The following is a 23,414-nucleotide window of genomic DNA, read 5'->3' as shown; positions in this document are numbered from 1 at the left end:
GTTCTTCTGTGAGCCTATATCATCTTTGGAGACAGATGAGCATTCTTCTTCTCGCAACATCTTTTCTGCAGCAGACCGGTGCAGTAACAAAGATAAATTCTGAAATGCTGCCCTTCCCTTACTTTTTTTTTCTCCTGCTGCTGTTTTGTGTGCGCATTGAGTCCTTAAGAACCTACAAACTTCAGAAAAAGCCTAAATGAGGTAAAGAAGTTTAAGACCTCCTATTGTGCTTGTAATGTTTTGGGGTTTTTTTCCTATTAAAAAAAAAAAAAAAAGTTTTTAATTAGTTTGACATGAATTGTGTAGGAATGGGTGGAAGGGCTTCTCAGCTCAGTAACCCAAATAGATGTGGAAGGGAGATTACTGTGGATTACTCACTTGCTGCCTGGTGAAGGATTGGTATTTCTTGTGTACTATTACAGGACAAAGGCTTGATTTTTAAAGCTGCTCACAGTCTAATGCCATTTGCTCTCACCATGCTCACATGATTTAAGGATTAGGGCTTTTGTTTCTGATTTATCATTTAAAAAAAAAAAAAAAAAAAAAAAAAAGTCCTTTTTTGTCTTTGCTGACAGAGGGATACAATCATACAGTCTGGCCCTTGGGTTAAAGTGAGGAGAGGGAGAGTTTGTACCTGCATTTGTAATGAAAGACAGTGCAAGGACTGGTTTGAAGTCTGGAATATCTCTTATGAATACATTGTGACCCCATGGACTTCCATGGTGTGGAAGGTGGTGGTGTTTGTTTGTTTTTGGCAGTTTTAAGCTTCATAGCTTCAATCCATCCTTTTTGCTCAGCCATTCTTGGTATTAATGGCATGCTGCACACTAATAATGTTAGTATGCAGAAAATGTTATCTGTGAAATGACAGAGATAGTAAAAATGTCCAAATTCTGGATAATTTATCAGATTTTATTCCATTCCACCAGTAGAGCAATACATCCATTAATTTCAACTGTCTAATACACTGAGTCAATAAACTAATGTGTAGGAACAGACAAACAAATGGCTAAGCAATGATTAGAGACACACAAAAGAGGCTTCAAGCATTTACTAGAACGAAATCAGAATGCAAGACACTGGGGGACAGGCACCGGTCAGACTCCGGGGGCTTCTTTGCAGGAGTAGTTCCCTTAGGCATTTCTGTAATTAATACAGGAGTCAAAGGTGTACGTATTCAGTATGTTTGCCAATGATGCTGAATTAGGAAGAGCCGCAGATTCCTCAGGGGTAGAAAGGCTCTGCAGAGGGATCCAGACAGTAGCCAGTACAGGTTGGAGATGAAGAAAAACCTTCTTCTAAATAGGGTTGAGGTATCGGAACAGGCTTCCCCGAGGCAGCAATCACAGCCCAGAGCTGACACGGTTCACAAAGCAGGCGGATGCCGCTCTCAGCTAGAACAGTTGAAGTCAGGGCCATCTCACACAGAGCTAGGAATCACATGTCCCTTCCAACCAGGTTGGTTTTGTGATTCCATAATCAAAAACAAAGTAAAGTAGTGGATTTGTTTATCCATCAACTTTCTGTCAGTAATATATAATTTAGACATGCCTATGTAAAATAACCCACCTCCCCCATTCTGATTTCCACAGAGAGCAACAACTGTTAACTCATTGAAAGTCTGTATCAATGGAGTCATTAGGGAAGCAGCATCATATTTACCTCAACCTCCATTTTCTCTCCTGCAGTACCAGCACGTTTCACTTTAATGGCAGCAGACATAGATTGTCTGATTGCAAGTGAAACCAATTACTAATCGCAAACTCTAACATAAAGATTTATATGCTTGTATATAATATATTCATGTATGGCAGAACCCCAGTGCTAGCTTTTGTTAAAATACACAATGCAGAGCATGATGTATTTGTACAGTTAGTTAGCGTTAAAGCTGATTCTCAGCTCAGGACAAAGATTTACAGGAACTAACTTACATTACATGTTGGACTCAGAGGGTGGTGCAGGGAAGCACTAGCTCAGTTTACGTAGTGAGAAACCAGAGTTTGTTTGCAGTGAACTCATATCAAAAATGGAAAGGATTTTTTTTTTTTTAAATTTGCTTATTTAAGAAAAAGGCAGTAACCACCCAAGAGCTCAAAAAACCATACAGAGTTACTGTAATGCTTCTCTCTAGCAATACAGCTGTAACAGTACCAACACAGGCAACACACTTGACCATTTCAGTCACTGAGCAAAACAAGACTGATACTTATTACCTCTGCCATAGGTAACTTGTAAAAATATGTTATTAATTTAAGTCTCACTTTTTCTTTTACAGAGCATGCAGTGCCAAATAGCCAATCGCTCAAGGGATCATTTTTGTTCCTCCTCCCATACCCCAAGATAAAAAACTTCAGCAGCAAACAAACGAAGGCAAAGCACAGAAGTTGACAGCACATCCATTTTATTGAGGTAAGCAAGGATTTATTGTTGTTTTAAGTCACAGACAGACAGGTATACACTTCACTGCAAAATCAAGTTGCTAAGCCTAGTCTTTCCAGTACAGGGCAGATATTCTTAGGCACTTCAGTTCCCACACTCAACACAGAATAGAGGCACTCACAGCAGAAACAACCTTGCCACAAAGCCTTCACAAAGTACTAATTCTGCAAAAGGGAATTATCACCCATTTCCCACACTACAGAAGTTTAGTTATCAGTATTTCAGAGGTAAAAATTGAAATGAGAAGAACAGAGATCTATCCTGAAATTCTCCTTCACAGTTCCACTCAAGCAAGATGAAGCAGGAGACACATTAAGGGAGAGGTAGCTTTTAACTATTTAAATTCAGATATTTTTAAGTCCCCCATCTGGGGATCTGTGACATTCTTACAAACAAGAATAAGACTCTACCCACAGGGAAATAGTTTTCTACATTTTAAGTATACAATTGTATATTATATAATTATATATCAATGTATATAGTATTAATATATACTATGTAAAATATAATACATAGTATAATTGATAAATAATATAATTATTGATATAAATAATTGGCCTCAGAGAACTCTCACAACAGCTTTCACAAGCATTTCCATTTATTTCCCCGTTAGCTTATATTTTTTCCCCTCACTAAGAGGTAATAGAAATAACTTTACAGAGAACAGAGCCGCAGCTTCCCTCCTCAGTACCCACTCAGCCTACCTAGACCATCAATACAGTAAACCATCCATAGCAGATATAGGACTTATGCCTGTAGCTCACATCTCAGTATATCACCTCCAGCCAGTAGCCCAAACCTTTGTAACAAAGAAATCCACATAGATTCCCTTAGGCACAGAGCAAGAGTTGTTTCAAAAAGTTATTTCCCGAGGCTTGAAATAAACCAAGTCTTCTCCTTCCACAGGATGGAACGCAGCTCCTCCTCACTCAAGCTCCTTCCTTGAGGACAAAGAACACCACCACCACACATGAGCCACCCCGGCTCCCAAGGAAGAGACCCCTTCACCAGGGAGGGGCTCTTCCCCGCACACCCCACTCAGAGGGTGGCCCCAAGGGGACAAGGGAAGGACCCCGAGGGGCAGGGCCCAAGTGGGGACTCGGGGGAAGCCCCCAAGGGGGCAGGGGAGGGGCTCCAAGGGGCAGGGGTGGCCCCCAAGGGGGCAGGGGCTCCAAGGGGCAGGGGAGGGACCAAGAGGGCACAGGGGAGGGGCCCCCAAGGGGGAACAGGGGAGGGGCCCAGGGGAGGGGCCCAGGGGAGGGAGGGGCCCCGAGGGGGCGGGGTCGGCCCCCGAGGGGGCGGGGGACCCGCAAAAAAAACTATCTGCCACGATGTTTCACCCACCACCCCGCCCAAAAAAAAATTATATCTTTTTAAAGATAGTGCAAAACCGGCTCTCCAGCATTATTCCAAGGGGGGAGAACACAGCCCACACTAAGTGACCAGAGCAGTCACCCAGTGTGAGCTGTGTTCTCCCCCCTCAAAGTCAAACCAACACAGAAAAAAACCAAGACAAAAAACCACAAAAAAAACAAGTGAAAGCACCAAAAACCACAAAACACAGAAAAAAACCAAGACAAAAAAACCACAAAAAAAACACCAAGTGAAAGCACCAAAAACCACAAAACACAGAAAAAAACCAAGACAAAAAACCACAAAAAAAACACCAAGTGAAAGCACCAAAAACCACAAAACACAGAAAAAAACCAAGACAAAAAACCACAAAAAACACCAAGTGAAAACACACACAAAAAAAAAAAACACACAAGACAAAAAACGACAAAAAAGCACCCACTAACTAACCGACAGTGCTCTAAACACAACATCACTCGACAAAAAGTCCCCAACACCAAAAAGCAACACACTAAACAAACAAGGACACACTCACCTCGCTCCGTGCAGCTGCTCCGATCCAATGCCACCTCTGCTCCTCGAACTGCTTCTGATGAACCGCTGCGACAGCCGGCTCGCGGGGCTCACCCGCCCTCCATCCAAATGCTCTGCTGCGCTGCTCACCCTGCCAAAAAAGAATAAAGACAAGCCTTAAACAACCCCGGAAGAGAGGACTCAAACTCCCCAAACAGCCCGTTACTCACCACACCGTGACACCCGGGGACGTGACGCCGGCTCTTCTTCCCTCCCTCGCTGAAGGCTGCGCTCCTTTGGGCTCTCCGCCCTTCCTCGTCCGCCTTGCCTGTAACAAACGGCACAAAAAACATCATACAATCCTCTCGAGGGCTCGCTTCTGCCCGCTTCCTCGGCGGACATAGGCGTAGCCCAGTAAGCTCTAGGGAAAGAATGCTCAGGGGATACCTTAGGGCTCTCTTACCACATCTCCAAGATGCTTATTCTGACGACCGCAATACTCTCTTCTCCCTGCTGAAAGAAGGACAAAAAAAGCCCACGGTTGCCACTCGATACCTTTAGCCTGGAAATTAGGAAACGCTTCTTGACCCAAAGGGGAGTTAAACGCTGAAATAGGCTCCCCGGGAGAAAGTCGCCTCCGCGTCCTGGGATGTCTTGAGGAGCCCTTTGGATGTGGTGCTTCCAGAGAAGATTCAGCTGAGCCTTGTAGACGCCTATGCTTAAGCTGCCGCTGGAAACCACGGTCTTGGACATCTCTTCCCACCTCGGCGCCTCTAGGATTCACCAGCCTTTTACCTACGGGATCTTTAACCGGCTCCTCCGCACCTCGGAGGAAATCGTCCTTCCTCCGGGACTCTCGCTTCCGACGAACCCGAGGAACCGTCTCGGCAGCCGCTGCTGAACCTTAGAAGGGCTTCTTCACCTCCGCCTTCTCTCATCCCCTATTTCACAGGTGACAGTCCTGATAACGACACACCCGCACGTTCCCTAGCCTCTGTTTTGCTGTTAGCGATCTTGCAAGCTTCGGTTAGCCGTCACCTTCCCCCCACAAAGGGGATCCTGAACTGGCTTTCACCTCCTTTTTCCTCTTTGAGGTGACGCCCGTCTCCTGCCGTAGTTGCTCTTTTTCTTATTCTTGAGAACGCACCCTGATGAAAACAAAGAGAGGAAGGCGTGACGGTCGAGAACAGCTGCCGGAACCCCTTCGGCCTGCAATAGGAGAAAACTTGTTTCAGCAGTCCGTGCGTGGCGACGGCCCCGACCGGCTCCTCGGCTCTCGCCGCCTCCACGGTCCCATTAATACCCGGACGACTCACCGTTTCGAGCTTACCTTCACCGGGAGACGTCCAACCACAACCTGAAACAAAACAGCAGAACACAGAGAGAACGTTACAAAAAAACCCAATCGCAAATTCCCGTAAAAAAGCAGCCCCTCGCCATGCTTCGCAGCCCCCAAACCTGACGGAGAAGCGGAGCCCGCGGCGACTACCATCTTCTATGGAATCCCGGATCCCTCTGGTAGCTCCCTACGGCCTCGGGAGGAGCTTAAGAGGCGTAGCGGGAGGACCCGCCCCCGGCTGCGAACCAGTCGCGGCTGCGCCGCCCCCGCGGCACCTGGGAGTCGTTACCTCGTTAGAGCCGGGCGGGGGTTTGACAGCTCGACACGCGGACTTCCGATCTGAACTAAAGATCTGAACCGCATTGTCAAGTTTGTTGTCCACTTCTGCACACCTCGTTGTGAGGCTCATTCATAAGTGAAATCGTCGTGCCTCATTCAAACGACTCGCTTTGCGTCTCATCACGCCCTTCCAAAGAACGTCCCCGGCATTAACGCTTTCCAGCGGCCTCTGCTCCGTGCTGTCTCTACTCCCCTTTCCTTCCCCCATTCATATATAAAAAAAAAAAAAAAAAAAAAAAAAAAAAAAAAAAAGATGTGTTGAACCTGTGAATACTTTGGCCCTGACCCAGAAAACGTGATTGAAGGCAGCAGTGAAAACATGGCAGCGGGGATGTGACGGATTCCCCGGTGGGTTTGCGATGCGCTACAGAAAATTCCCGACCGGTAAAATGTGAAGCGTGGCTTTGCGAGCGGTTCCGTGCGGTGTCGCTTGGGATTGAGCTCGTGTGTCGCGAACATCAGCTGGAATGCTTTGGGTGAGACTTCATTTATCTCCAGTAAAGGACACGGGTACTCTGTAAAGACTGCTGCAATCAAAGGCACTTTCAATGGCAGTTTCCTTCTTAATTGAAACTCCTGAAAGTTGGACTCCGCTCATTTTCGTGTCTACGATGGTAGAAGTGTGAATGTTTTTATTGCACGCTGTTACACGTATATTTTACACGGCCATCGGCAGCATCAAACGGAAGAGAAGGGAGATCTGAACGTGCGGAGTGAGGTGTCAGATCCCGCCGAGGAAAAGCAAAGTTACTGCCCAGCTACCTGTTCCTTAGATCAAACCGGCCGTCTGCTCGGCTACGTTTCAGAGTGAGACTTGTGAGTTAATAGATTTTATGAAAAGAAGAAGCGCTTCCTAATGCCAGGACCCTGATATTTATTCTAACCAAGAAAATAGAAACTAAACATGATATTTCACTCCATCTGGACGAAATCCATCCATCTGCACAGTCGTCACTTGGAAAGCGAGCTGAAGGTCTCTCGCTTGCATATTTCATTTCTTTTAACTGCCTCTTTTTACGAAGCAGCGCCGTCAGAGCGCTCCGTCACAGCTCTAAACGAACGGCCTGAAAGAACGGGGGTGCTCGGCGGAGGTGGACGAAGCGGGCGCTGCCGTACGGGTTCCGCGCCCCGCTCGGCTTGAGCGACCCGCGTTTCGTGAACTCGGGTGAGACGGCACAGCGCGGGGCCGGTTCCGATAACCCGTCGCAAGTTGTTTCCGACGAGCTGTCGCTGTTTCTCACTTCTAGCAACGGGGTGCAAAAGGAACACCGGAACACACGGGCCCCGCTCGTGGGGCAGGGCACGGCCGGCCGAGCGCGGCGCGGAAGCGGCCCGGCGGCTGCGGCCGCTCCCTCCGCCCTAGCCGGGGCTGCGCTGATTCCTAGAGAGGCTCCCGGCCCCCCGCGGCTCAGCGCCGCCGCCCGACGCTCTCCCTCCGGCCCAGCTCGGCCCGACCCCCCCCGGCTCGCCCCCCCCCCCCGGCCCGACCCCAACCCCGGTTCTCCCCCCCGCCCCGACTCGCCCCCCTCCCCCGGCTGCTGACGGCTTTCCTGGCCGCTCTCGGCCCGCGTCAGCCGTAACGGATGAGTTTGGCCCCGTTTTCACAATGTCATCTAAATTCACCTTGTCCCAAACGCGCAGCCTCATAAGGTACGTGACAGGTGATGAAAAGATGAAACCAAAAACAAAACCGTAAAACAGGACTAGTGCTGATTCGGTAGTACCCAAACTGCATCCTGACACAGCCGGGAAACGGTTGGCAAACTCCAGATGCTCTCTGCAACTGCGATTTCAGACACGTTTTCGGCAGGGCTTTCTCCCCTCCCGGTGACAACAGACACGCGTTCACATTTAACAACTAATTGATTTATTTAACAATACAAATTTCTTGCTAGTGCGTATTTTAGCAGAGAGAACTTGAGAAACAAAATTAGCTTTTGTTTTATTCCTTTTTAAAGTTTAAATGTTTACACAAAAACAACCTTTACTTCAGTCAATACAAAATTAACGCACACACACAAAGTACATTAAAAAAATAACAGAATCACGACAAACCAACAAAAACAAACAAAAAAACACAGAAAAAGGATGAGAATTCAGTGTAAAGGATCCAACTGCAAGGAAGGCGAGATGGGGCAACGTGGATGAGGCATCATGCTCATTACACCTCAGTAGTTGAAGTTATTAGTACAATACAAAAACAAAATACATTGCAGTTAGAATTAAAACCTGTCTCTTTATATACATATATATATATTTATATACCATATTATTTCATGATATAAATATCTGTAAATTCTGTAGGCAACATAATTAACACATGAAATATATAGTTTGTTCTTCGCTGGAAAGTCACCGGAGTGGCGTACGAGCGCTGTGCGGCATAGCGGTGCGCTACTGGACAGTGGTGAGCAGACCGCGGATGTCCAGCCTGGATGCGATAGCCCCTTGTCTCTTTGACGACCTGTGCTATCTCTCACACGTTCGACGACACGGTGAGAAACTCTGGTTGCCGTCAGCAGTGATTTCCAGCGCTTCGTTTCCTGGCGTTAGTCTGTTACCCGGCTTAGGCGTAGTCACCTGCCAGATCCACTGTTTCTCATTCCCTGTTGCACTTTATAACCTGAAGTCTAAAGTTATCTTGCAGTTATCAGAGAGACTGGCTTCAAGGTGGAGATATTTGGGATACGCGGTTCTTCAAGATGCCTTCAGGAATCTGTAGAAATATTTAAAGTAGGGAGGACAATTTATGATCAAACCTTGTGATACAAAAAAAGGGGATCTATATAGCAATGGCTAACTTCAGATTCAAACCCTAGCAGTTTTTCTATTGCTTTATTATTAAAACCTAACATTCATTTTTCGTATGTTAAGTGAGCAGAGCATCCTTCTGACAGAATGTTACAGCTATGTTACCTTTGACAACAGCAGGTAGTAAAGGGGAAAGTAAACTTTAAAATCAGGTGTAATTTTTAAAAATCTTTTAAAGGGATCAAATCTCTTTTTGTATAATGGATACCGTGACTGGCAACCGACAGAAGTTACATTATAAAACTGTTGGTGACTCCGCTGCCTGTGCTAAACAGCTGTATCTTCATTACTTATAGATGTTACAAAATTTCCAAGCCAGAAGGTGAAAAGGGGAAGGAGAAAAGTAGTCTAAAAGTTTTACAACTTGCATTTTCACTAACAAAGGTTCAATTCCCCACAGCTGTTTTTTTTATTTTTTTATTTGTTTGTTTTTTATTTGTATTTTTAGGTTCTGTTGAACCCTGCTCAAAAGAGGCAAATCTGAAGCCAAAGAATGACACCTGCTCCTGAAATCAAACAGCCTGACTTACACAAAACCTACCCCAAAGGTAATTCAATTCAATGGCTGTCAAGGCCTGTCTGAAAGTTACCACTTTCACTTTGATCAGTGGTTGCACTCATCACTGACAGCCACCGCCCTGGATGCGGTCGGTTCGCATCACAGCCTCCTGCTCATCTGTGCACACAAAATCTTCAAGAGAGCTTTTTGGCACCGCTGCCCCGGTCTGAAAAGATGAAGGAAACCAGAGAGAAAACGTGCTGGCAAGAATTTGGTGGGTGTGTAGAAACATATGTCCCCCAGACTATCAAAAGTTAATGGTTATACTCAGTGTAGCTTTTAAGTTTGTGATCCATCACCATTCTGACTTTTACACTCCAAAATCTAACAATCTTTATTTATATCATTTACTAAAGAAGCTACTGGTCTCCAGGATCACCCATTTATTAATATTTCTGGTGACACGTAAGGTTACTGGCAGGGAACAGTTATGGACCACTTAAATCTTGTTTCTTATGTGGCTGTTGACAATAACAAGTTCATAAAATTCTGATTCAGGCTGCATCGACCCGTGGATAGAAGTGTCTGGAAGAAGACCTACCTTAAATTCAACTCCTTCAGAAACACTTTTTGGTACTGTAAGAAAAAAAAATGAAAAGGGTGTGCTAGGAATGATATAACCAGTTAGTTATAGTATTCAGCTTGGAATTCTTGGTGTTATAGAGAAGGCAGAGAGTAGAACTGAGTTTATTTGCTAAGCCCCTGTAGTGTGCACGATGGAAAGAAAAGCATAGCTAGTACACATTGCTAACTGTCATTCTGAAGCCCACACGTAACATCTGCTGAAATGTTATGCACAAAGTTTGCGGTAATTCTATTTCCTGGTATTTTGCATATGCAAAACTAATTTACTTCACATAGTTTTACCCACATTTGACATTAACTGAGCTTTTCTTTATCGTTAGCCATCTACTTCTTCTGATTGTGACTCATTTAGAAAAACTGCATAGTTGAAGGAATTAAAAATCAGAGTCATAAAATGCTAGAGAGGCTTGTGTTGGAAGGGACCTCAAAGATCACCCGTTTCCAACTTCCTGCCGTAGGCAGGGCTGCTGATCACCGGATCGGGCTGCCCAGGGCCCCATCTAGCCTGGATGCGAGTGCCTCCCGGGATGGGGCGTCCACAGCTTCTCTGGGCAGCCTGGGCCTGGGCCTCAACGCCCTCTCAGTGAAAAATTTCAAAAGAGCATCTTAGGGAAACGTGGTACTTACTACAGGAGAAGACAGGACAACAACCATTCTCAGGTATAGCTACCTCTGGCTGGAAACCTAAGTCGTGTGCTGTTTTGTCGATAATGCAGGTTTTTATATCACATTCTGCAAAGGACAAATGGAGATAAAGTTAGCCAGATAATCCTGTCCGGGAGTATTACTTGTAGCCTAAAACATCCACAAAATTCTCAAAACGAACATCTTTCAAGGTTGGGATTTGTTCAGGGTAAGTTTCTTGAAGCTTGACCTGCTGTAAAGCTCTTTCATCAGCATATAATTCTAGCTCACGCTTCTCCTTCTGTTCCCCCACTGGATGTAATCTCTAACAAAATATGCTTATCTCAGAGAAAAAGGGAAGTGACAGAGAAAAGTGTCAGATTAAAAGCAAATGAGTTAGAGTGGAAAAAATGAAGAGGTAGCGGTTCCCTAAAAGTAGAGAAATGCAGTGCAGAGCACCCTTGAAATAATTGTCCAGCAGTAGTTCACAAAAGAACTGTGTTCACTTTAAAAGAAAATCTTCAGAGAATTTCTCCGTCTATTAATGGTAGATTCATATGAACAGCACTGAGTTTCCAGAGCAGCCACAGATTATTGGGAAGAAGCTGTCCAAGATTTAAATTACCTTGGAGATGACACCAGCTGGAAATAAAACCCATGCACTTCCAGACATGGCGCATACTTCACCTTACTTACAGCGAAGCATGTAACCTATTGTAAAAGAAGACTTGGGGTGCATCCCAGGGAATACTCGTGGGCAACCTCAGCTCATTAGAGTAGCCGAGTGTTTCGGAGCTGTGCTCGGAGGTTCCCGGCAGCAGTGCTCTTTATTCATGTAGCAACGGCACCTTCTCTGAGGTACAGTCAACCCGCTCCCTGCTCACTGCCACTAATATTCGCTTTGAAGCTTTGCAGAATTAATGCTTCTTGCCTTCCTCTCCCTTTAAGGGTCTACTTGTAGATTTCTCTGCTAGAAAAGGTTTTAACTGTTCCAGATTTGATTTTGTCATCCAGTTCGACACAAGTGTGAACTGAACTGCAAAGTTCTGAGGTGACAGAGTGTGGAAAGGAGGTTTGACGTGTACAGTTTGACCTGGAACTGCAAAGCACTCGTAAGTAAGAATTCTCTGACTGTGCCTGCTCTTGGGAAACTACTTATAGGTAGCACAGCAAAACCAAAGGAGCTGCTGTATTCCTGAGTGCTGTAAAGAACACCGTGTTGTGCATATGTACAAATTCCTACCGGAAGAACTTATTTTAATGCTTACTAAAAGCATACAAGTCCAGTGGGGAAATATCAGCATCAGCTATTTTCAGAAGTAAACCTCTTCACCTGATAAAATACAAACTCCCTGTTGTAGGCAGCAGGCTTTTTACTGCCTCTGAAGTCATTTTACATTCTAAGCCTTACACTGCCCTGAAGTGGCAAAGCCAAAATCTGCAGGGATACTCTTTACACTGGATCTTCTAACTCCCGTAACTAGAAGGAGTTTGCCTATTACTAGGTGGGACAGAAAGAAAACCCTGCAGTGGCATCAAAATGGTACAGCAAATGTAACACAAAGCACAATGTTTGCACGCAGCAACCGTGTGCTACTCTAATTGTACACCAGCTTTCTTCAACAGAGCCTTCCAGCTCTCAGCTAATGCCCTTCAGCTTTGCAATGAGAACAGATAAATAGGCACTTCAGAATGCAGTTCAGTTAATCTCTTTTGGATATCTCCTTTGGTATGAGATGAATGAATATTGAAAATGGCTGCGTCGATACGTTTCCAATAGGGAAAGCCTAGATACGGACATCTTTTTTGTGAAAGTTGAAATCTGACAACTTCCTACTATAGCACTAATTGTACATCTCTCAAAGTTCAAACGCTGTGAATGAATTACATATTCTCAACGCCAAAGGACTACTATCTTTGTGAAAACTGATGAACTGAGACTGTTCTAACACTGTTAAAATGAGACCTGGTGCCAAACTTGACTGAAAGTTTCTCAGAGTCACTTTATGTCACACTTTATGATGCATTCTTTTTCTTCAAATTCAGCAGGCATAATCAACTTTTGGTCAGTGGCAGAATTCAAATCTCACCATCCGGTCAGTTTACTTACAGTGAGAAAGTTCCACACATTCCTTCACATTCAGTCAGGACAACTCTCTCCGGAGAACAGCAGTGCTTATAGACAATAAAGTCTCTTCTCTCACGGACTGAGCACGGCGTGGGGCTATCCAGAGGTACACCTGAAGGGAAAGATCAGAAAATACCTTCAGTGAAATAGCTCCATTTTGTCCCTGAAGTTCAGTACACTTGGCTTTGCCGGAGCACTGAAAGAACCGTCTTTCTGCTTCAGTTTAAACCCTCCCAGACAGATTGGGTGCTGAATGCTTAGAGTAACAAACATAAGCACAGGTGCATCTATTTAAATACAAACCTATCAGCCTCTGCAGGATAGAATGGGCTGATTTAAGAAGCAAATTCATTTTCTGTGCTGTTATTTCAGGTATGGCGACATACTTACAGATTTTGCAACATCCGTTAGGTAAGAATGTAACAGTTCCCTAAAAGAACAAAAAAAGTCAGGAAAATAGTATTATTTTCTTCTCCTGTATTAAAGACACTTTTAGGTCAATAATAGAGGAGAGCAGATTTTCAGTGGCTAGAAATTACTAGCTATAACTCTAGCACTTATCAGAATAAACAAACATTGTGGTCTATAACAGACTTGAAATCTATCAATTTTTACCAGAGACTGGAAACACAGATGAAGTTTTGAAGGAAGCCTACAGTAACCATCAAACCATCACTCCAAAAAAAAAAAAAAAAAAAAAAAAAAAAAAAAAAAAAAAAAAAAAAATCTCACAGACTTCTTTTCTCTATTTGTGTGGTAGGTGGTGCTACTGCCCACTGACTGGTCAGCTTGTATGTCTGTGACATTCAAAAAAAATGTGGTTCTTTTTTAGGCACGACCTCTCATGAAGTAATCAGCGAGTACTGTCATCTGAATTCTGACTGGTTTTTTGAAGAATCATAAGATCGTGGCAGATATCTTATTTAATACACTCTAAGTCTGCAAATAGGTGAAGCAGAAATCCACACCGGTGGGACAGAGAAACTTTGGAGACAGTCATCAGAGTCAATGAGATGTTGTTCTATTAGGTGATTGAACTAAACTGAAGCAATTTATGCACGACCTAGAGAGTATGTTTTCCATCTCTACTTACAGGTTTGCAGGTCTCCTCATTGAATGCAGAACATGTAATTTCAGATGTGGAAGAGATAAGCTGGTTCTTGAGACGTGTACAACTAGAAACGGTGCAGTTGTTGTAAGGGTCGTTTATGAACTCTCCAGGCTGCAAGTGAAATACAAAATGCGATAGGAAGAGGTGAAGGGAACTCAGACAACTGTTCCTCTCCTCTGAAAATGACTTTCATGTTGTTTCTCAGTCAATTATTTTTAGGTGAAGAGCAGTTTTGAATAAAGAATTTTGTGTACATCACGGTATGCCACAAGCGGAGAGAATCTTGTGGCATTTCCCTTGAAAAAGAAAGCACTCGGAGCTTTAAAAGCACATTAGCCCATGGATTTTGCCTAGGGAAAGCTAAATAGTGGCAATAACATTGTTTCACGTGCAGGTGTTTCTAACATTCCTCAGAACCTGGAAACTAAGTAACAGAGAACATTTCAAGCTTCTAATCATCCATACATAAATAACTAAATAAACGACACACAAACTTTTCCATGATATTACTGGCTTATCATTCCAGAAAAGCCTAGCAGAAAATTTGATTTCATTAACAATTCCCTCAGGCCAAAACACTGTAGATTGTCTTTGCTTCAGGTATGTTGCTGACATTTCAGATGCACAGTCTGGTAGAGAGGTAATATGTAAAGCATGCCTACATTGAATATGAGACTGGAACAGTGGGATGTATGTACTTAGTCTGCACACGTTTTCCACAACATTCACCCTCTACGTGTTGCCGTTCATATCCCTGGATATTAAAATTAGATAAAAATGACAGCACCGATAGATGCATTGCGGAAAAATAAGTGAAAACACACTAACCCATTAATTGATTATGCCTTGAAGCATGCTCTAGAATTGTGCTCTTCTGGGCTAGACTACTGCAAGAAGAAGTAAAGAAGAAAGCAGGCTGCAGATGGAATAAACTAAAGACTATGGTATGCATGCCAAAAAACAAAGTGTAATTCCATTAAATGCATTACTACAGACTTTTCTTAGCTAATCCTCCCAAGGTGAACTGTTAGTTATACTATCAAACTACACAAAATAGATGCCTTGAGGACAGTCAGCATCCACGCTGTAGCTGGATTGTCGCTTTCTGCCCCCCATATATAACATATGTAACTCATTGAACGCAGCATGTTTTCTCACTCATTCAATATTCATGACTTTTCCGCCCAGTCATTAAACATTCATTCAGTACTCATTCAATATTCATGACTTTTCCCGCCAGCTCATTAAATATTCATTCAGTACTCATTCAATATTCATGACTTTTCCCACCCACTCATTAAATATTCATCCCGTTCTCATTCAATATTCATGACTTTTCCCGCCCACTCATTGAATATACATTCAATACTCATTCAATATTCATGACCTTTCCCGCCCACTCATTAAACATTCATTGAGCACTCATTAAATATTCATGACTTTTCCCGCCCACTCATTAAATATTCATCCTGTTCTCATTCAATATTCATGGCGTTTCCCACCCACTCATTGAATATTCATTCAATACTCATTCAATATTCATGATATTTCCCGCCCACTCATTAAACATTCATTGAGTACTCATTCAATATTCATGACTTTTCTCGCCCACTCATTGAATATTCATTCAATACTCATTCGATATTCACGACGTTTCCCACCCACTCATTAAACATTCATCCAGTACTCATTCCATATTCATGACTTTTCCCGCCCACTCATTGAATATTCATTCAATACTCATTCGATATTCATGGCTGTTTTTTTTCCCACTCATTCAATATTCATTCAGTTCATTCATTCACAGCGTTATAGCCATGTTCTTTAAAGTTCCGAAGATACTGCCCTAAGTTAATGTTGACCAAGAATTGCCTGATATCAGTGCCACCGCCTGTGGCTGACATGATGGCAGCTTCATTCCAAATATTCCCCCTGACAGTCACGTAGAAGTAGTCAGGATAATTGCATTGTCAATAGCAACAGAAGTCTCTTCATTTGTTGTCAGCCAGCCAACAGAAAGCACCAGTTTCTCAGAGATAATTCTTCGAGGTTCTTTAGTTCAAACTGTTATTTTGTTGTTCTTGTGGTTGTTTTTTAAAGACAGCAAACCTACAGAAAATAAAAACAAAATTACTACAAACAAACGAGAAATATCACTGTATAAAAAGGCTTGACTTCACATTAGTCTCGGATAAAATTCTGAAAAGCTCCTTGCCATTTGCACAGTAATTTAACACTATCTTAACTATGAAAACTTCAAATGGGTTAAACGGCATAACCTCTCCCTCCTTGTATAATCAGCTCTATGAAGAAGACGACTTAAACAGCAAGCTGAAAGTAAAGGTATTACATATACCTTATTATCCAAAATATTCTCTTAAAAAAAAAAGAAAAAAAAAAAAAAAGACACTACTTATTATCTAGAATTGAACTACTTCTGTGCTGTATCATTAACTCCACTGAAGGATAAAACCTCTTCTGGTATGATTTCTTTAACGCATTTGAACAACTAAATCATTATTTTGACTTTAAAATAGATATAACAAAAAGCCAAAACACAATCTTCACATTTACACCATGTATGTGTGATGGCATGATAGGAGGAAAAAGTGAAATTGAACAAAGCGAATTTTTTTCTCTGCAATGTATATAAAAAACATAGATTTTATATATATGTATTTATGTGTGTGTATACGTATATCAGAGCACTATTCTTATGTAAGTTTCGTTATTTATAACACCTCTCTGCATTCTTAAGAATGTATCCAACTTCAGTCCTTGGGCCCTATCTTTATCAGCTTCGATTTCTGTTCACAAAGTTTCCGAGCAGCAACACGCCATCTTCAGTAAGGAAGGTTCCTTCACAGACTTCAAGCATCAGCATTTCCTCAAGCTTTTCATATAAACCCCTTCACAAAACATAAAGCTCAACGCTACTGCCCCTCACCCACCTCTATACTCCTGAAAAATATGTATACAAAGACATTTTATGTCTAAAAGTTGAACCTATCTTCTTAGCATGGGGTAACTGCTACAGAAATGACTAAGGCAACCAAAAAAAAAAAATTAAAAAAAAAAAAGAATAGGCAGAAACTGTTTGTGTCTCAGTGTATCATACACTCATTAAGAAAAAAAAAGAGTACACGTACTCAAGCATAAGAAAAAAAAAGTTCAGTGCTAGCATTTCAAACTAAGTAATTCAAAATTGATGTTGAAATTGGTTATCTCAGCAGTTTCCATCTTCCTTGGTTTCGTGGTGTTGTTTAGGGTCTTTGACCCAGAGGTGTTAACATGGATTTTCACTCAGTATAGTTCTTCCAATCCTTCCACCTTCAGCGATGACAAAAAGTCACTTAGGTAAACACTTACACTTTTCTGTACCTAAGTACTGTGTTTCCTACATGCAGTGTCTCTGCCCACACCTTATGCCGGAACACCTCCAGTTCTGTTTCTTCAGGAACTCAAACAACCGCATATTATCAGTTACTTGGATCCATCTCTATACAAACCACAACACACTGGATTATCTTCTATACAAACTCTGCTTCCAAATTTGTACAACATTATTTCTTTTTGCGGCACATTTCACAACATGGTACACAGCAGACCTACAAAGGAAAAAGGTGCTTGTTGAGAACCACAAAACGACAGCAATGCTAGGAGGTGAAGGCCAAGGCCATTCTTCATTTGAGCAGTCATCTCCAGCTGAAGCCCTTTTAAAGAAAATGGGCAACTCTGACCTACCAATACAGCTCATTAGGTAGCGAGTTCACTGTCATCTGTTGTTGTATCGGTGAAGAGGATTCTGTTTATTTTGGTATAACTGCTCTCAGATGATGCTGCGAGTAACATACAACTAATGAAATCCACAAACAGGTGTGTGCTTATATCACAGGCCAGAGAATAAATAGCACATCATTTATGCTCCAGTGTTTTAGCCTCAAAAAGCATACAGAAAAAATTGGAACCCAACGGGATCACCTCACCCAAAATGGGACGCTATTTAAAAGTAATGACAACCATTGAAAAAGAGCGCGTTGGCCCAGTCTTTAACTGTCACAATTGCAGGGTTTTTAGGAAGATTTTATAACCCCTTTTTAAGCTCTTCCCTATCCTGGACAATATGGCTATTTTCACGGAGCGTATCCCACACGGCTATCTGGCATCTAGCTGTTGGACCTTTCCACGCATATCTACCCCAAGACCAAAACTGGTAATAACAATGCTATCGGTCTTGTTAGTTGTTATTTTTACTGCGTTACATTGCAACGGTTTGCAATCTGGCTGGACTTATGTGCTCGTGAAGTATCAGATATTCCAGCTGTATACGTCCTGCCTCAATAGACAGTTGTCCACCGTACCTATTCCAGACGCTACGAGAGAGTCCCTTATATCAAAACCACCAGTTGGTCCCTCCCTGCTTTATTGTCAAATTTTACATTTTCCAGATAATTGTCAAGATAACGAATGGGATACACTCCGTTACAGCAGTAAAAACTTCTCGTTACGACATGGAAAACTCTGTGTGAGCATTAGTTGTATATAGGTTACAGTGCTTTCCCACTTACATATACAATTTATTCATCTATTCAAGGAGAAGTTAAAGGTTAAAATATTAATTTAACAAAAAAAAAAAAAAGCATATAAAAAAAAAATTTCCATTCTTTCCTTTTAACTCTTATCTTTTAAAAGTTTTCCTGTGGCAGCAGTTCCCAGGCCTCAGGGCCAGTGGATGCCTTTACCAGTGTGTAGCGAGTCCATCCTTTCTCAGCTGTCCTCACAGCTGTTTCAGTCATTAGAAGTACTTGGAACCCTCCTTCCCAGTCAGGTTGCAGCTTTGTCTCCTTCTTCATCTGGATTAGGATCCAGTCCCCGGCAATTATTTCTACATCATCCTGCTCTATAAGGATGGGCCTGGTATTTCGGGGATCTTTGGAGTGAGAGTCAATGTACCCCTTTTGCCTCCAATACAGTAAACGCTGTATGAGATATTAAAACCGGTATACTTTGGCCCGTGTAGATTTACAGGCTTCTTGAATATAGAGCACCAGTGCAGCCACCGCACTCACGCACCCTGGCCATCCCTTAGTCCCTTCAAACTTTTTGGAGCTTTATGAGCAGTCCGTAGCTGTGTATCCACATTCAGCACCATCCTGTCATTCTTGGGAACGTATGGAGTTCCTTGGCAATTTGCAGCTCAGGGGTTTGGCAGATGGGTTCTATCCTGGCGGTCCTTAAGGCTCAAAGTCCAGCTGTAATCCCATATCCCAAATATGTCACTTGCCGTTAGAGTTATTTGTGCTTTCTGTAGACCAAGAAACTCAGCAAACTCACAGTTCATTACACAGTTCTTTTCTTGTCACGGCATCCACTTGCTGCAGTAAAGTTCCACCCTGGGATGAAGGATCCCAGGCCTCGAGCTCACGAGTTGACCGGTTCTCAAAAATCATTAAGCTGTTCTCACAACCCTGGGTAACACTGTCCAGGTTAACTGGACATTAGGACATCCCTCTATTGGGGCTTTTTTATTCAAAAGCAAATAACCGGGCAGAAGAGACATCCACCAAATCCAGAAGGTAAACTCCACCTATTCATTCCTTAACCGGGTTAATAAAGTGCACAGACTTGCCACCACTGAGTGTATGCATTCAACAGTTCTATTACTTGCCCTCAAGTCTTGTTCCAAACTATAGCACTCGCTATCAAAACATTCTGCAAAATTGGAATCCAAACTCCAAAAAGTTACCTATTATTTCTTTTATCCTGCTGCAGTTACATATCCTCAAAGGGCACCGCTTTACCCTGTCTGGGCGAGCTCTTGCTTTTAATTTCTATTTAGGGCTTCACATTTGGCTCTGATGCCCACACCCCTAAGTATATCCTATTTGAGATTGCTGTGACTCCTGGGGGTACAGCATTGTTTATCCCAGTTTGTGTTAAAAACAGACTTACAATTCTTAATCGGTCAATATTGTTGGACTCTTAGCTCCAGTCTTATTAAATTTCTTGCCAGAGTAACCTGCCAGGTACAAGAACTCCTGTATTCCTACTTGTTTTCCTAGCTTATATTTCATAAATCTAATAATAATAATAATAATAATAATACCTTTTCTTGTTGGACAGTATCTTCTACTACTGTTACAAAACCATCTACGAGTGCAAAGAAGAATACCATATCCACCAGAAAATAAACCACTTCATCCTGCTTCCCTAAATGCAGTTTCCCGTTGCAGTTTGCACACTGCTTTCCTTCCAGCGGGGCAGAGCCCTCCCTGGGCTCTTCAAGCCCCTACCCCCCCCATCTTCCTGAGGGGATCTCTGGGTCCTACGACTCTATTCTAGCACAAAACAGTAACAGCTGTTATTATTCCCAATTCCCTTTCTATCTGCTTGTCAGTTTTTGTTGTTGTTGTTTGTTTGTTTTCATATCATTCTCCTCCTCTCTTCAGCCCTGACATCCCCATTATACCTTGCCAGTCCTTGCTTCCTTCAGCCTGAGTTTGCCCCAAAGTTCCTCACTTTCCAAACTCTCATCGTTACATAAACTACTAACATCCTATTTCAGTTTCAGCTCCTTCTCTCCAGAGGTGTCCAGCGCTAACACTGGGATTTCAGCTTTCCTACATCTCTGCACATGAAGGCTATTCTCACTTCCATTGCCCCCTTCCCCTCCACCTCCCCCTTTGCTGTTTACAGCAGCAGTCTCCATCCCTTCAGTTCCTTGGGCTGTTCTACCCATATCTTTATGACCTTATTTCATGTTTTTCTCGATTCCCAATTTCATCTTTATTCCCTAGTTTTAATACAGCATTCTCAAAAAGTGGTATTGTCATCCTGGTTCTCTCTACCCCTGCTATCTTTAAGCTCTCATTTATTAATTTGAGTCTTAACACCTCATGGGCCAGCAATGAACGAGCTGCCCCAGTATCAACTAAAGGCACAACTTCTTCCCCCTCAGGTCCTGCTTTCATATTTACCAGAGGCTCCCGGTGGGACCCAAGTTTTGAAAGCCCCAGAAATTGATCTGATTGTTCTGATGCTCTTATAAGACCCTCAATTAAAGATTTCATTTCCTTCTTAACATTTCTGATTTCTCCACTAGTGAGTGGGGAGTTCACATGGCACATTTATCCTTGTCCCAGTGGGACCTCCCATAAGGGGTACACCGAGGTGCTGGTACAGCTGGTGTCTGGGAAAGGAAAATTTCTGATATCCCTTTTACATTGCTTTAATTCTCTCCTGAGCCCAGCATGCCCCCCTTCCTGTTAAATGACCCTATGTGCTTTACCATTTTCTCTCACTGGGGCAGTGCCTGTCTCCCTTTGTGCAACACTGGGGTTATATGGGGGGGGTAGACTCTCTAGAGAGTACCATTGATTAGTTCCCTTATCTAATTCCTCTCCTTCCTGGTCTGGAACTTACTTTTGTTGTTTTTACTAGTAACGGGCTGATTTCTTGTATCCAACAGGCAGCATATTCTGAGTCTTTCTTTGAAAAGCACTTTTATTCTTTAGGTATAAAATCAAGACCTGACAAACCCAACCTTCATCAGATCCATCTTTTGGCCAAAATACTGATTTTTCCCTGTATTGTGTCTCTAGGCCGTATCTGTACACGGTATTTAAGCATCTTGTTCCTATCCTTGTTCCTGGTTTTGGGATCATTCTTCCAACTCTAAAGCATCTTTCCCAAGGGGCTATCTTTGGGCACAGTGTTAGGGACCCTTTTACCCTGTTCTATGGAGCTGCTATTACCCATCCCTCCGGAGTGCTGCTGTGAACTACCCAGCTCTCAGGTTACCACACTCCGACTCTCGGATTAAATAGGGGTGTACTGCTGGCGCTTCATCAAGCGCTCAGGGTACCGTACACCACCAGCTCCCGCCCGAGACTCTCTCTTTCAGCGCCACAGCCGCTTCGTCCGTCTCCGGCCGCGCCCCTCGCGGGACAACGGAACCGCGGATCGGGACTCCGCACTCGCTTCGCACTAAAAGTGCGTCTCAGCCACACACATTCAAGAGTCTCAACCCAAGATAAGAATTAAATTCCCTTACCTTGATTCGTGCACCGAGTTTCCGGGTCTGCAAGGGTTAACACCTGTGCCTGCCTAGCCCTTTGGCTTTTACGGAGTTTGTAACAATCTCTATTTCCTTTCAGCTGTCCTGAGAAGTCACCTCACCACCCAGACGGGATCGCTAAAATCAGCGGAGTGCACTTATCCTGTCCAGAGCAGCGGGGACACCCCAAGAAGCGATAATGAACCCAGACGAGCCCCCAAATTGTTGGAAATATCCTCAGTTTTTGGTCAGGACGGTATCTCTGATAAAAGCAGTTTTTATTCACAAGTGCAATTGCAGGCCATTGCAACCAGATAGTCCAGGTTACAATTTTACCCAAGGTTTGCATTTGTTAATTACATTCTGAAATGTGTTAGTTCACGTGCTATCTCGTGCCGGTCAGTCGCCATCCTGCTGTTTCCGCTTCCAAGATGTCTCGGTACTCTTTTCTTAGTGATACGTTAATTCCCTTCAAAGCTTCTTCCCTTCTGTCCCAGAGGCCTTTGTTAAACAAGGAGCCCGGGGGGTCGGTGATTCCAGTCCTTCCCGATATCTCTTCAGGCACATCCTTAGGTATGTCACAACTTGTATATTATTACAATGTGTACAACAAAACATTAAAACATACATTGTTGCTAGTTTATACAGGTATATTGTTAAGTATTTTAACTTCTCCTCTTTGGATCCTTTATTACTCAGGTCTTATTTACAAGCAGCAAAAAATCAGTAGTTCTATTTCAGACAGCTGGACAGACAGGAGCTGCAGTCTTTGTACCTATGACTGCTAACTAATAACTACAAATTGCTTCACTTACACAATGAGACCTTGAAATAAAACATTCTTATCTTACTCGAAATGCAGAAACAACATTTGATTCCCACAGTAACAGAAGAACACGAAGGGAGAGCTCTGCATCCCACTTCTCTGCATTGCTCGTCCCCTGCCTAGGAGGCACACACGCGGCGCTCTCTCTGCTCTCACCACGCGATCGACACGGCTGAAAATAAAGGCCGAGAGTCACACCAAAGCAAAGCAACAAGCACGTACCATAAAGGAAAACGAGCCTACCTTTACACGCTCCACGCCGGCGCGGTCCCACACACGGAGAGCCACGCAGAGACGCAGGTCGCGCGGCTTCCCATCGGCGAAGCAGCTCCCGGCCACGCTCCGCCTTCCAGCTCCGGCGGCAGCCGCACAGTCGGCGGGTCCTGCTCCCCCCACCCCCCGGTCTTACGCAGAGCCCAGCCCCGGCTTCCCCTGCCCGCAGCGGGGCGCTGCCGGCCGACCGCTCCCAGACAGCTCGGTGGGGGAATGGGATGATGGTTGACATGATGCAATGTTGCTGCATGCTCTGAGTTAACAGTGCAGGAGATTTTAATGCCGAGTGTTGTGAGCAGTGAACAAGCCCAACTCCCTTAACATGCCTTTGTTGGAGAGCTGCTCCAGCCCTCTGATCATCCCTCTGTCCCTCCTCTAGACACACACCAACAGACCCAAGCCCTTTCTGTACTGGGGGTACCAGACCTGGACGCAGCAGTCCAGATGGAACCTCACAA

General features: G+C 43.6%; 1 protein-coding gene and 1 long non-coding RNA gene across 2 annotated transcripts; both read right to left on the bottom strand.

Annotated features, from left to right (window-relative positions):
* Window positions 1-2,638: 2,638 nt before the first annotated feature.
* LOC140253315 (uncharacterized) lies at window positions 2,639-6,053 on the bottom strand. The gene is made up of 7 exons (XM_072338831.1): window positions 5,934-6,053; window positions 5,622-5,662; window positions 5,453-5,514; window positions 4,769-5,208; window positions 4,536-4,633; window positions 4,328-4,456; window positions 2,639-3,380 (listed from the first exon to the last, which is right to left on the bottom strand). The coding sequence occupies exons 1-7, from the start codon at window positions 6,051-6,053 to the stop codon at window positions 3,365-3,367; spliced, it is 906 nt and encodes a 301-aa protein (XP_072194932.1). The 3' UTR covers window positions 2,639-3,364.
* Window positions 6,054-7,836: 1,783 nt separating this feature from the next.
* On the bottom strand, window positions 7,837-23,071 carry LOC140253171 (uncharacterized). Its single transcript, XR_011903791.1, has 10 exons — window positions 22,927-23,071; window positions 15,542-15,910; window positions 14,630-14,688; window positions 13,784-13,912; window positions 13,081-13,120; window positions 12,673-12,802; window positions 10,566-10,670; window positions 9,895-9,929; window positions 9,336-9,519; window positions 7,837-8,699 (listed from the first exon to the last, which is right to left on the bottom strand). It is a non-coding gene; the product is annotated as an uncharacterized lncRNA (long non-coding RNA).
* Between the last annotated feature and the right edge of the window lie 343 nt (window positions 23,072-23,414).

The sequence above is a fragment of the Excalfactoria chinensis genome, chromosome 5, assembly GCF_039878825.1.
Source record: "Excalfactoria chinensis isolate bCotChi1 chromosome 5, bCotChi1.hap2, whole genome shotgun sequence".
NCBI classification, from domain to species: Eukaryota; Metazoa; Chordata; class Aves; order Galliformes; family Phasianidae; genus Excalfactoria; species Excalfactoria chinensis.
Note: the sequence above shows the minus strand (reverse complement) of the source record. Positions and strands in the feature narration are given on the sequence as shown.